This window comes from Anopheles coluzzii, chromosome 3 (assembly GCF_943734685.1).
Source record: "Anopheles coluzzii chromosome 3, AcolN3, whole genome shotgun sequence".
In the NCBI taxonomy this organism is placed as follows: domain Eukaryota; kingdom Metazoa; phylum Arthropoda; class Insecta; order Diptera; family Culicidae; genus Anopheles; species Anopheles coluzzii.
This window is the reverse complement of record NC_064671.1, coordinates 62,800,520-62,812,778: the sequence shown is the minus strand read 5'-3', so window position 1 is coordinate 62,812,778 and position 12,259 is coordinate 62,800,520. Positions and strand designations below refer to the sequence as shown.

At 45.9% G+C, this 12,259-nt stretch overlaps 5 protein-coding genes across 5 annotated transcripts; all 5 read left to right on the top strand.

Annotated features, from left to right (window-relative positions):
- Window positions 1-158: 158 nt before the first annotated feature.
- Window positions 159-1,910, top strand: LOC120957909 (aladin-like). Its single transcript, XM_040380358.2, has 3 exons — window positions 159-385; window positions 455-1,406; window positions 1,490-1,910. The coding sequence occupies exons 1-3, from the start codon at window positions 323-325 to the stop codon at window positions 1,828-1,830; spliced, it is 1,356 nt and encodes a 451-aa protein (XP_040236292.1). The 5' UTR covers window positions 159-322; the 3' UTR covers window positions 1,831-1,910.
- Window positions 1,911-2,650: 740 nt separating this feature from the next.
- LOC120959125 (zinc finger protein ZFMSA12A) lies at window positions 2,651-4,884 on the top strand. Its single transcript, XM_040382291.2, has 3 exons — window positions 2,651-3,066; window positions 3,137-3,370; window positions 3,440-4,884. Exons 1-3 carry the CDS (start codon window positions 2,860-2,862, stop codon window positions 4,481-4,483), a joined length of 1,485 nt encoding a protein of 494 aa, XP_040238225.2. The 5' UTR covers window positions 2,651-2,859; the 3' UTR covers window positions 4,484-4,884.
- Window positions 4,885-6,345: 1,461 nt separating this feature from the next.
- Window positions 6,346-7,724, top strand: LOC120955131 (troponin C-akin-1 protein-like). The gene has a single exon (XM_040375664.2). The coding sequence runs from the start codon at window positions 6,897-6,899 to the stop codon at window positions 7,374-7,376; it is 480 nt and encodes a 159-aa protein (XP_040231598.1). The 5' UTR covers window positions 6,346-6,896; the 3' UTR covers window positions 7,377-7,724.
- Window positions 7,725-7,853: 129 nt separating this feature from the next.
- Window positions 7,854-8,519, top strand: LOC120955132 (putative gamma-glutamylcyclotransferase CG2811). The gene has a single exon (XM_040375666.2). The coding sequence runs from the start codon at window positions 7,938-7,940 to the stop codon at window positions 8,385-8,387; it is 450 nt and encodes a 149-aa protein (XP_040231600.2). The 5' UTR covers window positions 7,854-7,937; the 3' UTR covers window positions 8,388-8,519.
- Window positions 8,520-9,058: 539 nt separating this feature from the next.
- On the top strand, window positions 9,059-12,061 carry LOC120955130 (7-methylguanosine phosphate-specific 5'-nucleotidase). The gene is made up of 4 exons (XM_040375663.2): window positions 9,059-10,195; window positions 10,934-11,126; window positions 11,229-11,462; window positions 11,528-12,061. The coding sequence occupies exons 1-4, from the start codon at window positions 9,831-9,833 to the stop codon at window positions 11,642-11,644; spliced, it is 909 nt and encodes a 302-aa protein (XP_040231597.1). The 5' UTR covers window positions 9,059-9,830; the 3' UTR covers window positions 11,645-12,061.
- Window positions 12,062-12,259: the final 198 nt, after the last annotated feature.

The window sequence follows — 12,259 nt, the reverse complement described above, 5'->3', positions numbered from 1 at the left end:
GGAAGGCAACAAAATTAGTGTGAAAAAAAATTACGTGTCGAATGATATTAAATCATGGATGAATTATATTAAGCTCAAGCTCAACAATTTATATAAAAATGAAGATCAATAACCGTTTAAGTAAAAACGTTATTTTTAAATCAATTTGAAACAAGTGACAAGCAGGATGCCGCTTTTGACAATTGGGCAAATATTGACAGCCCGAAAAAGAGCGCCCAATCGGAAGGGGGTCGTAAAGAGCCGGTCTTTTGTTGAGAGCGTTTGTAAACAGTTCCCGGTCAATCGCTTGTTGTATCGTTTGGGAAAATAAAAAAGTTACAAAATGAGTCGTGCGCTAAACCTTAGCAATTTCCCTCCCAGCGCTGAAGTGATTGGGTTCTCAGCCGTAAGTATGTTGCTGCCCCAGGTTTTTTCATCTCGCCTTAACCACCTGTGCTTCTCGTTCCCGTTGCAGCGCGATCATTATCCGGATATAGTGTTTACACGTGAAATGTTGCACCCTCCCGGACACAGCCGGCGGTCGGAGAGTACGCGCGATGTGATGGTGCCCGTGACGGAGTCGCTTCCGAAGCGCATACTGGCCATCTTTATGGAGCTCGGTTTGCTCGAAGCGCTCGGCGAAGCGACCCAGTCCGAGTCACGGTTTGTTGCCCGTGCCGCCACCTACCTGCAAATGATTGGCCGACGGTTCAAGCAGTACTGGCAGTCGTACCCGTGCGAACTGTCCATGGATCTGGTGGCAAAGCACTCGCAAACACGCAACTGGCAGAAGAGCACGATACGCTGTCTGAGTTGGCATCCGCTGTGCTTCAAGCTGGCCGTTGCGACCATCGACGATACGGTGCGTATCTACACGCGCAACCCCGGCGTAACGCCGATCCTGCGCAGCAGTCTCCAGAAAGCCGTTACTTGTCTCGCTTGGCGACCGTACACCGGAGGCGAGCTTGCGATCGGATGCCAAAGCGGCGTGCTCATCTGGAGCGTCGATCCGACGAGCCAGATTACGCGGCCCCTCTCGCAAGCGGTTCATTTGCAGCACGGACGGCACCAACCGGTCACCGCCGTTAGCTGGAGCAGTAACGGAGAGCTGCTGGTGACGGCCAGCATCAACGACACGCATCTGCTCGTGTGGAACGTGGATCAGCAGCGATGCGTTCCGATGCATCGCGTGAAATTGCCCTGTGCCCTGGTCAGCTATGCGCCGCTCGGTTACAACATGATCGCCAGTACAATTGGCAAAGATTTCTACCTCTGCACGGTACCGCCCGAGCGTGTCACGCGAGTCGGCTGGAGTACGGCAAATGGTTCGCTACAATCTTTCGCCTGGTCCCGGGACGAGAAGCATCTCCTCTTTGTCACCACCGACGATATGAAGCTGTTCTACATGCGGTTGTCCGGTTTGAAAAGTAAGAGAGATGCTAAAGCACCAATGAAACAACAAAACAAGCACCTTATTTAACGTTTTTTGTTGGTGTTTTCTCCTCCACAGGCGCATCGTACGAGCTGGCCTTCCCACTGGTGGATCTCGACCAGAAACTTACTGACGGTGGTTTAGCGATCGGTGGCAAAGCGCAATCACTCGCCTGGTGCCCGCGGGACCGCTTTCTTGCCATATCGTTCAAAAACACCGCGGCCATTGCCATCTTTTTTACGAATCTGGCCGGACTGCAGATTAACATCGATCCGTACTGCCTCATTTTTGGCGTGGGCGTAGAGTATCCATCGTGCATGTGCTATCAGGAAAACTATCAGCAAGAGTACGACTCGGACGCACAGTCTGTGCTCACGATCGGCTGGTCATCCGGTCGCGTTGAGTACTATCCGTTGTAGGGGTTACATTGATGCCAAGATGGAGCAGCACTACTACTACTACACTCACGTATGTTAAATAAATCATTTTTTAATATGTTGATATGGTGTTCTAGTACGGACAGCGAGAAAGATAGAGAGATAAAGTTTCTGCTTTATCGAACATTCTGATATGGATAAAATGGGTAGCGTCTGTTGAATATTGTACAGGATCGTCATAAATCATGTCAGGTCAATGAATTCCCTTTCTTCTGAGACTACGGACTGTTAATTGAGTTAAATGATTAGTACATAAATTGAGTATCTTAGTTGCTGAAGAATATCCGAAACGTCCTGAAACAAAAATAACTTATCTGATAGCTGTAGCTGCAATTGTTGTGGCCCCTGTTCTACAGTTTGTAGCTCCTAACTGTCCAGATGTGACCAGATGTAATTATGAAGCCGTCACATTCAGCCTTAGGTGGAGGTCGTTAAGTTTGTGCACTGGCATGTTTGCAGAAGCTGCAAGAGACCTCGCCACTTACGGAAGTTTTGTGGCAGCGACGGTCTATAGCTGTGGCATTTTCCAACATGGCGATAAAGAAATATTGATGTCCGCATGGCATTTAAGTAAAGTATACTACACTCCTGCTAACTAACGATACAACAACAAACGAAGCATGCGTAATCAACTGAAAACCGTAGAAATCAACAAGGATGTATGCAAACAATCAGAAGACGCTGCTGGTGATGATGCAGCCGCTAAAAGCCCCGAAAAGGAGAAGAATTTCTACAAATACGCTTCTTCATTCATGATATTGTATTCTTCATCCTTTTCCATTTCTAGAAAGCACACACTTACAAATTTTCACTGCCGCAACACCATGTGTTTTCTTTTCGTAGTAATGGCGCGATTTCCTTCTTTTACACGATCCAACTCTAAGTAAACCATGCGGTATAAACGAAGCCCAATTTTCAAACTGACAATCACCGGTTTTGTTTACGTTTCGGGCTGTAGAACCAGCTGTGTTGTGTGTTGTTTGTGGAATTCAATACACTGGAACATCCTCCATGGACTCCAAAATGGACACAAATCCTGAACCGACGGGGAGTAAAATGGCTGTAGATTGGCAATCCTATGTCGGCGATTTTGATCGTTTATGCCGGCTCTGCCTATCCCGGGAACGGTTGATCTCTATCTACTGCAACGTACAGGGACGGAATGTGTACTTTATAAGAAACTTTGTAAAGTTTGCACTCGATTTACTGAAGATAAAGGTAAGCACGGCATGTAGTTGAGATGTAGTTTTAAAATGAATAATGATTTCCCCTCGTTTCCCCGAAACAGATAAACAAGAACGATGCGTTGCCAAACTTTCTGTGTGAAGCATGTGAGAAGAACCTGAACGTTATTGTAAATTTCAAACGCAAATGCGACGATTCAATACAAATTCTGCATCGAATTCGGGAAGAGAAAGCTAAAACAAATCGTTCCGAGAAGACTGATGTTTTGCTACGCAAAAGCAAAAGAAAATCGGCCACCAAACGAGTGAAGCAAAATTGTGAAGAAATACTTAAAAAGGTAAAGCATAATTTTGGACTTTTTACTTGATGGTAAAACGAGAATAAGCTCACGTATAAACACTTACAGTTACCCCATGGAATACGGGTACAGAAGAGATCAGCCAATCTAACTCAAAAAGATGTCGAAGAAAACACCGATAATGGAGGATTTTCTTCAGAGCGCATCACATCGTCGGGAGCAACTATGTGTGCATTGATTGAGGACCAAAACAAACCGGAAGTACAAAATGAAGTTGCAGTTCCAGAGCAGGATCGGGTGACAGAGGCATTAAATGACGATGGAAAATGTGCAACATTCGAAGAGGAAATAGAGTTCACCTATACGGATGATAATTTAGAAGAAGACGATCATCCCGAAGAAGTTACAATCATCATACAAAACGAATGTCCAATCGGCACTAGTGATGCGACAGCTTTAGAATCAAAGAAACCCGTTACCAAGGAGAAGATAGCGTGCTCCGTATGTGGAACATCGGTGAACAATATCCGGTCGCACATGGCCATCCATTCGGTACGGTCGCACCGATGCGACCAATGTCCAAAAAGCTTTACCTCGCGCCACAAGCTACAATCGCACATTAACGGTGTACACTTGCGCAAGCGTGACTTTAAGTGCGAAATCTGTGGCAAAGCCTTTCTGGAGAACAACAACCTGAAGGGACATATGCGAATACACAGCGGGGAGCGAAAGTATGCGTGCGATCTCTGCCCGAAGCGGTTCCTGTTTGCCGGAACGCTACGCAGCCACATGCTGACGCATTCGCAGGAGAAGCACCACAAGTGCGAGATTTGCGACAAACTGTTCCTGTTGCGCACGACGCTCAACAAGCATCTGCGAGTGCATACGGGTGAAAAGCCCCACAGCTGCAGTGTGTGTGATAAGAGCTTCCGAACCACCACGCACCTGGCCGTGCATATGCGTACACACACTGGGGAGAAGCCGTTGTGCTGCCGAATTTGTGGAATGGCTTTTGCGCATCATAAGGGTCGTAGCGTGCACATGAAAGCCAAACATCCCCAAGAGCTGGTGGCGCTCGGTTTGATCGATGATAAAGGGCATTTAAAGTGTACGGATACGGTGGAGATGGTTGCTTCGAATGCTAAGTATTGAGTTGTCGGGAAGTGTGTCGAATTCTTTAGCGACTTTTTCATCATAAGTTCGTCTTAATGAGCCATATGGGCCATATACATATTTTATGGCTCTGTTTGCCATAGGAACGATCTCGTGATACAGTCGTCAACTCGCACGACTTAAGACCATGCTCGTCCTGGGTTTAAGCCTCGTATGGGTCGTTCCCCCGAAGCAAAGTGATTGTCTATCTGACTGCATGGTACTTAAATAAGTCTCGAAATCCTGTATAGGTTGACATTAACGTGGATGTCGTTACGCCAAAAGGAAGAAGAATAAAAAGAAGAAGATCGCCATATTTAATGCACTAAATGTATGTGTAAACATTAAACGTCTGCGTAAAACGTCTTGTCAAATAAATACATTGTTATACATTGCCTTAATCGGAATTTCGAACAAATCTATCTTGAGTTCAATGAAGTTTTGTGCGGGTTACTCAAATTTTTGAAGAAGATTTCCTGAGAATCCTGAAGATTTTGAGAACTCATGACTTTTGAAATGGCGGTATGGCAAATCGGATACCCCGACCAAGCCGATGAACGACATGATACGATAGATGAGACATGAGAGACATAAGAGGAGCTGAACTCATGCTCTTACCAGTAAGTTGTTTGCAGATAAGTTATGTAGCTAGACCACAAGAAGAAAGCCCTGTCGACGGAGGTTGGCGCAGAATATTCAACTGCTTCCATACAGTAAATGTTCTGGCCTTCTGGCTAGCAATTAGACCTTTACCTTCTTACTTATTACTTACTTACTTACTTACTTGTGCCAGAAGAATTTTCTTTTGAAGACTGATTCCCGTTCTGATGCCTGTTCTATAAGGATGCGAACCGGGAGATATACATATAGGCTTTATTGTGCAAACCAGACTGGAAATAAAATATCTGCATGATCAGATGTTCAAAAAACTTTTAATATACGTTCTACTATCAGTCATCTAGTGTCAGTCGTTGAGCACAAAAAGGATATCCTAAAGAAACTAATCACAGTGCTGCTGTCATGTCTTGAATGGAGATAGAAGAGCAATTTTGCTACCGGCGTCCGTCTTTATACCATCAAGTGAGTTTGATAATTCTTTAAATAGTTAAGAAGTGGACATTTCACGATATTTTTCTAAAGGGCGCGAAGGACATTACAAAGCTAAAACGCTTGGCATTATAACCAAAATGGCACAGATGGGACGCCATCGGGCCGTCCTAGCAGATATGCCCTCAAGTTGCCTTTCAGAAAATATTGGTTGTAGCAGGCAGGTAGACGTCCCACTCGACAACCAGGAAGTGTCTATACAAGGTCAGCGCACCTACGGATAGGCAGTAAAAACCAGGCAGAACAATAAACAAGAACAAGGTACTAAAACGCATTGAAATTCGTTGAACCTTGCTCCGGTATGCATTCCTAGCAGAGATAAAGCAGATTTCAAGAAAAGCACTTTATTCCACTGTGAACGAACGGGATAAAGCCACCTCTCCACTTGCAGACCGTAAAGACACGTTCCGGTTTTCGCTAGAGCATTACAACTTACAGCTGCAATGACGATTCCTCGAATGAAAGGGAAATTGCGTTCTTGCGCTTTGATTGTAGTGGTAAAAATAAATAAAAGAAAAAAGTTGATAAACGATGGCATTCAATTATGTATAGAATTTACTATGAATTTGGTGCATTAGAAATAAAAAAGATGGAACCTCCTTCTGCTGCAGAGTTTCCCCCACGCTGATACATCGCAGAAATAAAAATAAAGAAAAAGAACAAAACGAAAACAAAAACACAAATACAATAGAAACGCACACAGTCGCAGCGCAACTGTCAACCGGGGCCGCCGAATGCGGCGCAATGACGAAGAAGACCGCGGAAAGAGCATTGCGCCCAACCGGTTTGCCAGACGAACCGACCGAACCAAACCAAAACCGGTGTGTGTGTGTGTCCTTTTCCGTTCTCCCTTGCAGCGTGTATCCCTGCTGGCCGGTTTTCAGTAAAACCAAATCTCATCCCTAACGCGCGTGTTCTTCTGGCTATAAAGTGTTAATTTCCACTATTACATTGTCCGGCCCCAACTCAGTGCGTCGTCGTCTTCTCGCCGTGCACGGGCGTGTTCGTTCTTCCATATCTCTTTTGCCCATATCTTGTGAGTGTTGTGTGATATTGGAACATTCGGGAGCAGCACGCGTCCGACAGCAAGAGCAAATATTGTGAAACTGCGTGAAACATTGCTTTGGTGCTTACAAATCGAAACCAACTACCTCTCCGAAGTGGACTGATTTGCATTCCTAGTCATTACATCCGGGGCTTCCAAACTAGCTGGAGCACACCGTGCCTTAAGGTTACAACCCCTGGATTAGCGCCTTAAAGCAAGAGAGAGTTCCTTCCAAACACATCCGACAGCGAACGTGCAAGAATGGCCCAGAGAGCACTGCGCCGGGTGTTTGTGTACGGTACGCTGAAGCGCGGCGAACCGAACCACCATCTGCTGGCCAATGCCGACAACGGGTACGCCAAGTTCATCTGCAAGGGCTCGACGAACCGGCGGTTCCCGCTGATCGTCGCCACCCGGTACAACATTCCCTTCCTGCTGGACAAACCGGGCACCGGCAGTTACGTAACGGGCGAGATCTACGAGGTGGACGATCCGTTGTTCGAGCAGCTGGACGTGCTGGAGGACTACCGGAAGCTGTACGATCGGCAGGTCGAGGATATTAATGTCGGCATTGAGGGGGGCAATCTGCCGTGCTGGCTGTACCTGCTGCGCAACTGTCCCGACCGGCTGCTGAAGCTGCCGATGCTGACCGAGTACCGGAACTCGCTGGAGCAACCGTACTCGCGCCGGCCGCCCGGGAAGGTGAACATCTTCGAGGAACTGCTCAAGGGTGATGAGTAGTGTGTGTTGTGTTTATGTGTATGTGTGGGTTAAGGGGGTAAAAAAGGTGTAGTGATAGGTGGTTAGCAGGGTAAGGGAAGCAGAACAAATCTTCTGCGTTCTGCATGTTGTCGAAAAAAAACCCTAACGGGTTGTTTTACGTGAATCCTACAAGGTCGCACACGATTTATTTTGTACTTAGTATTACATGGTGGAGTGTAATAATGATAATAAATCAAACAAACGTCAATTTATTCCGAAGTTCCCAAAGCAACATCAAGCCATACACAATGTGTCCGTGGGCGGAAGTGCGGAACCAATCTTAAGCAGTTAGAATAAAACAAGAAAAAAGCAATTAATACCTCCAGATTCGCTCGTGTTAGAAAAAACATTTACTACTACTTCAAGGCGTGCCTAGACGAAATTATCTATTGCCGGCGAGATAATGAGATTGGCATAGTGCGCTAGCCTTGCCCCGTACAAGCGTACAGCGCACGAGATCATTCACCACACAGTTCGCCAGTGTGCTGATTCGTATGCGGTTGCGTGTAGTAGCGGATCATAGTTAGCGTCGCTCCAAACATGTCCACCACGCTTCGCCGAGTGTTTGTTTACGGTACGCTGAAGAGGGGCGAACCGAACCACCACTGGCTGACGGATGCGGCCAACGGGCAGGCCCGCTTCATCGCCAAAGGTCGTACGGTGGGGCGCTATCCGCTCGTCGTTGCCACCCGGCACAACGTGCCCTTTCTGCTGGACGTTCGCGGCACCGGGCACTCGGTCGTGGGCGAAATTTACGAAATCGACGATCGCATGCTGGGCCGGCTCGACGTGCTGGAGGACTATCCGCAGCTGTACGATCGCCGGCCAGAAGAGATACGGAACGAGACGAGCAGTGCGGTGGAGTGCTGCTGGGTCTATCTGATACGAAGCTTTCCGAAGCGTTTGCTGGAGCTGCCCCTGCTGGAGGAGTACCGGGACACGCCCGAAAAGCCGTACGCGGAATCGGATGATATCGTGTTTGATGAGTGATCTGTATTGGATGGGGTGGTACGGTTGGTACAATGCCGCCAATAATAGCAGGCGCTGGTACTAATTAGACATTCAGGGCGCGTGCACAACAAAAATAAAGATAAGCTGCAGCGGCAAAGAAGAGCCAACAGATTCGCAATGAGTCGTCAAACATTATTGAAGGTCATTTGAAATCGCTTAAACACATCTTTTATAATCTACATTGGGGAACATGATGGGAAGGAACAGAAAGAAAAAGAAACACGTAGAAGATGTCACAAAAGCTTTTAATTGTCTAATCAAGTGCTAAAAGCTTCAACTTTTAATTTGAATTTTATGAAAAAATTAAACTGTGTTCAGCAAGTGCAATGGGCCTGATCAGGTAAATATTTAGCAATTTTAGATCACATTCGTACAAGGATATGACTATGAGCACAAACAAGGTCAATTTATATTTAAAGAAAAAATGAGCGAAATTAGTATTTTATATAAGATTTGGACTCATATGTTTTTTTTGTTTAAAATTATAACAGCATTATAATATCATTTAAATTAAATAAAAAAAAAACCTAACTGATGAAAACAAAAATAAATCTTACATATGACCGCAAGGCTTCCCAGTATCCACCTAGGGCTCAAACGGTTCCCAAGCAACCGTTTTGAACTGGCGCTTGACAGCTGTGAGTATGTTTACTTGTTTACATCTTTGTTTTCCTCGTACGGCCGTGTGCAAATTTCTGCAGAAAGTGCAACTCGACGCGTGAAAACCGATATCCTTGCAATTATTCGCATTCAAGATTCCTCTCTATCTCCAACCAAACCGAAGAATAGTGTATTTTATCTTCGTGAAGCACAAAGCGTCGCCTCTCTAGCGAAAACGCACCGTTCCACCGCGACAAACAGCTTGGCATTATTGTGTACGCAGAGCGTGTTTGTTTATCCATGGTGTTTTCGACACACACTTTGTCGTGTGCGTTGCCTAAACAATCAGCGAGAGCGTCGTACATTGGCCTTCCCACACACGGGCGGCGTGCGTGAAAAGTGCAACAAGTAACTAGGGAGACCGGGAAAGGCGAAGCAACGGAAGGAAGCGGTGAGGTTGACACAACACAACAACAGCGTGTCCCCGTAGTACCGTAGTCAGTGGGACCAGGCGTATAAATAGCATTTTTTCGTATTTTCGTTCGCGTGCGGTTTTCGGCAAAGGCAACAAACATTAAAGGTCCGACACCCTTCCGCGTCTAACCCCGGGCCTTCGTTTGAATCTAGTGGTCGGTCATAACAACAGTGCACCAGCAAAGCAACCCGAGACGAAAAAGGGAAGGAAGAAAAAAAAATACACACACACTCTTTCGGGTAGTTGTCGCTGTCGTCGTCGTCGCGTTTCGGGTTTTGGTGCGTGCCGACGGACGCACGCCAGTCAGTAAAATTACGCTGTGGCAAGTGGTCCTACGACGCACGATTATGGTGGGACAGCGAAAGTTTCAGCTGAGCGAGGTGGCCGCCCTCCAGCGGGACCACGTCAAGATCCGCGATCCGGCCCGCGTCGAGCTGATGCTGAACGAGCTAGTGGCGGGCGGCAGGGAGAAGCTGCAGGTGGTGACCGATTTCGATTACACAATCACCAAGCAGCGGCTCGCGAACGGCGAGAAGGTGCTGACGAGCTTCGGCATGTTCAACGAGTGCAAATCCATCCCGCAGGATGTGATACTGGAGCAGCGCAACCTCTACCACAAGTACCGGCCGATCGAAATCGACCCGCACATGGCGCACGAGGAGAAGGTGGTCTACATGATTGAATGGTGGGCCAAAACGGGCGATCTGCTGCGGTAAGCATTTAGATGCAAGATGTTTGTTGTTTTTTTTTTCATTCCTAACATTTTAGCACATAACCCCCTTGTGCGTCCTGTAAATGACACAATGCTGTGATGTACAATTTGTTGCTTATCATATCAGACGCGCCCCGGTTATCTGTACAGCATCAATCACACAATGAATGTTGTTTAGGCTATGCTCCGAAGATTGGAGGCATTGGGCGCGCTATCGATTATACTACGCAAAGGTTGACACAGGCTTCTTTGTCCGATCGTTGATAACGTGGTCGGTGAAATCTAACACAGTTGTTGTCGTTGCTATAGCAATATGTGTAAAGGTGTTTTCATTTAGCATCATTGATATTGCTCAATATTAGCAAATTTTATGTGTTTTTTTTTAATGTGTCAAAACTAGTTCTCACAATGGTGAAGATGACATTCATTTTGCCAATTTAAATTTTTAGTTTTGTTTTGGTCCTATTTCCCTACCTAAAAGACAAGCGAGTAATCGGAGATGAATGTTTTGTTAATTTTGTACGGGATTATTTATATTTGGCATATTTTACTAACATATAAATTATTAATATGATCCAATTTATAGATTAGTCGTTAATGCCATATCAATATGTTGAACATCATCAACAAAAATAAAAGCTCAATCAAATTTAACTTTAAAAAAAAACGAATTTAAATTTTTGAATAGCACATGCAATTTAAATGAAAATATTCACTGTCTTCTTACTCCTATTTTAGAGGCTTCAAGCTACCCCAGGAAGACATCGACGAGGTAGCAAAACGGTACAAGGATGGGCTGCGCGATGGCACGCACGACATGTTCAAGGAGCTGCACGAGCTGAACGTTCCCTGTCTCGTGTTTTCGGCCGGTCTGGGCAACTGCGTATCGTCCGTGTTGAAGCACGCCAACGTCATGTACCCAAATGTAAAGGTAAGCAAATAGCAAGCAGAATGGCCTACCGACAAATGACAACAATGGAACGTTGCTGGTGGGTTGCATGTATCTAATTTCCCGCCCTCGTCCATTTTACAGCTAGTGTCTAATTTCCTGCAATTCAGCGAAAATGGCATGCTAAACGGTCTGCAGAATCCAATGATTCACACGTTCAACAAAAACGAAACCGTCCTTGACGGTACCGAGTACTACGACATTGTACACTCGCGCGACCACGTCATAGTGATGGGAGATTCGCTCGGAGACGCCGGGATGGCGAGTGGTGTGCCATCCTCTTCCCACATCCTGAAGATAGGATTTCTGTTCGATCATGTAAGTGTTGCGCGAGCGTGACTTTGAACAGTTAGTTTGACACTATTTTGTTCGCCTTTCGACAGCCGGAACTGAATCTACCTCGGTACATGGACGCGTTCGACATCGTGCTGGTGGACGATCAAACGATGGACATCCCGCGGGCGATTGTGGACATGGTGAAGAAGCAATCGCACGAGTGAGCTAGCAGCTATTGCCCCGAGCAATAGCACCTTGCATTCAATGGTCGCGCATCGTTTCGAACGGCTTTCGGAGCGTGTGGCCATCCATCACAAAGCCATCGTCGCTGGCCTGGCGACTGGCGCACCATCCGGCCTCGGTTGACTTAATTATACTGTGCGTTACTACTTTACTGCCGGAAATGTATCTCAACGTTTTCAGCGCGAGGACAAACAACGTGAGTTTGTTGCGTTTTTGTTCCAGTGTTTGTGATCGATTTTCGATAGGAAGTTTTGTTGATTTGGTTCCGTCTTGTAATGTTTTTTTTTTTTTCATACATCATGACACATTTCTGAGCATTTTGTAAGCGTTTCACGCTAGGTCAGAAGATTCGTTCGAAGTAAATGTGAAGTTAAAGGAAAATATAAATTCTGGACTAACGCTGTGTTTTGTATCTGCTGGGGTGAGGATACTATGATGGATTATCATGGTCATACTATTTGAGAATTAATACCACTTTACTCACTGGAAGGAGCGGGAATAATGAATAACCGCAGGTGACCCTTTCAAATCAACATCGGATGTTATTCAATAATTAGAATTCACAGGATACCATCAACAAAAACAATAAAAACGCA

Bases quoted from the DNA above. Each gene is read 5' to 3' on its own strand.
- LOC120957909 (XM_040380358.2), top strand. From the start codon at position 323: ATGAGTCGTGCGCTAAACCTTAGCAATTTCCCTCCCAGCGCTGAAGTG. The intron at 386-454 runs GTAAGTATGTTG...TTCCCGTTGCAG, and splicing joins AAGTGATTGGGTTCTCAGCC to CGCGATCATTATCCGGATAT. The intron at 1,407-1,489 runs GTAAGAGAGATG...TCTCCTCCACAG, and splicing joins GCGGTTGTCCGGTTTGAAAA to GCGCATCGTACGAGCTGGCC.
- LOC120959125 (XM_040382291.2), top strand. From the start codon at position 2,860: ATGGACTCCAAAATGGACACAAATCCTGAACCGACGGGGAGTAAAATG. The intron at 3,067-3,136 runs GTAAGCACGGCA...TCCCCGAAACAG, and splicing joins TCGATTTACTGAAGATAAAG to ATAAACAAGAACGATGCGTT. The intron at 3,371-3,439 runs GTAAAGCATAAT...AAACACTTACAG, and splicing joins GTGAAGAAATACTTAAAAAG to TTACCCCATGGAATACGGGT.
- LOC120955131 (XM_040375664.2), top strand. From the start codon at position 6,897: ATGGCCCAGAGAGCACTGCGCCGGGTGTTTGTGTACGGTACGCTGAAG.
- LOC120955132 (XM_040375666.2), top strand. From the start codon at position 7,938: ATGTCCACCACGCTTCGCCGAGTGTTTGTTTACGGTACGCTGAAGAGG.
- LOC120955130 (XM_040375663.2), top strand. From the start codon at position 9,831: ATGGTGGGACAGCGAAAGTTTCAGCTGAGCGAGGTGGCCGCCCTCCAG. The intron at 10,196-10,933 runs GTAAGCATTTAG...CTCCTATTTTAG, and splicing joins AAAACGGGCGATCTGCTGCG to AGGCTTCAAGCTACCCCAGG. The intron at 11,127-11,228 runs GTAAGCAAATAG...TCCATTTTACAG, and splicing joins TCATGTACCCAAATGTAAAG to CTAGTGTCTAATTTCCTGCA.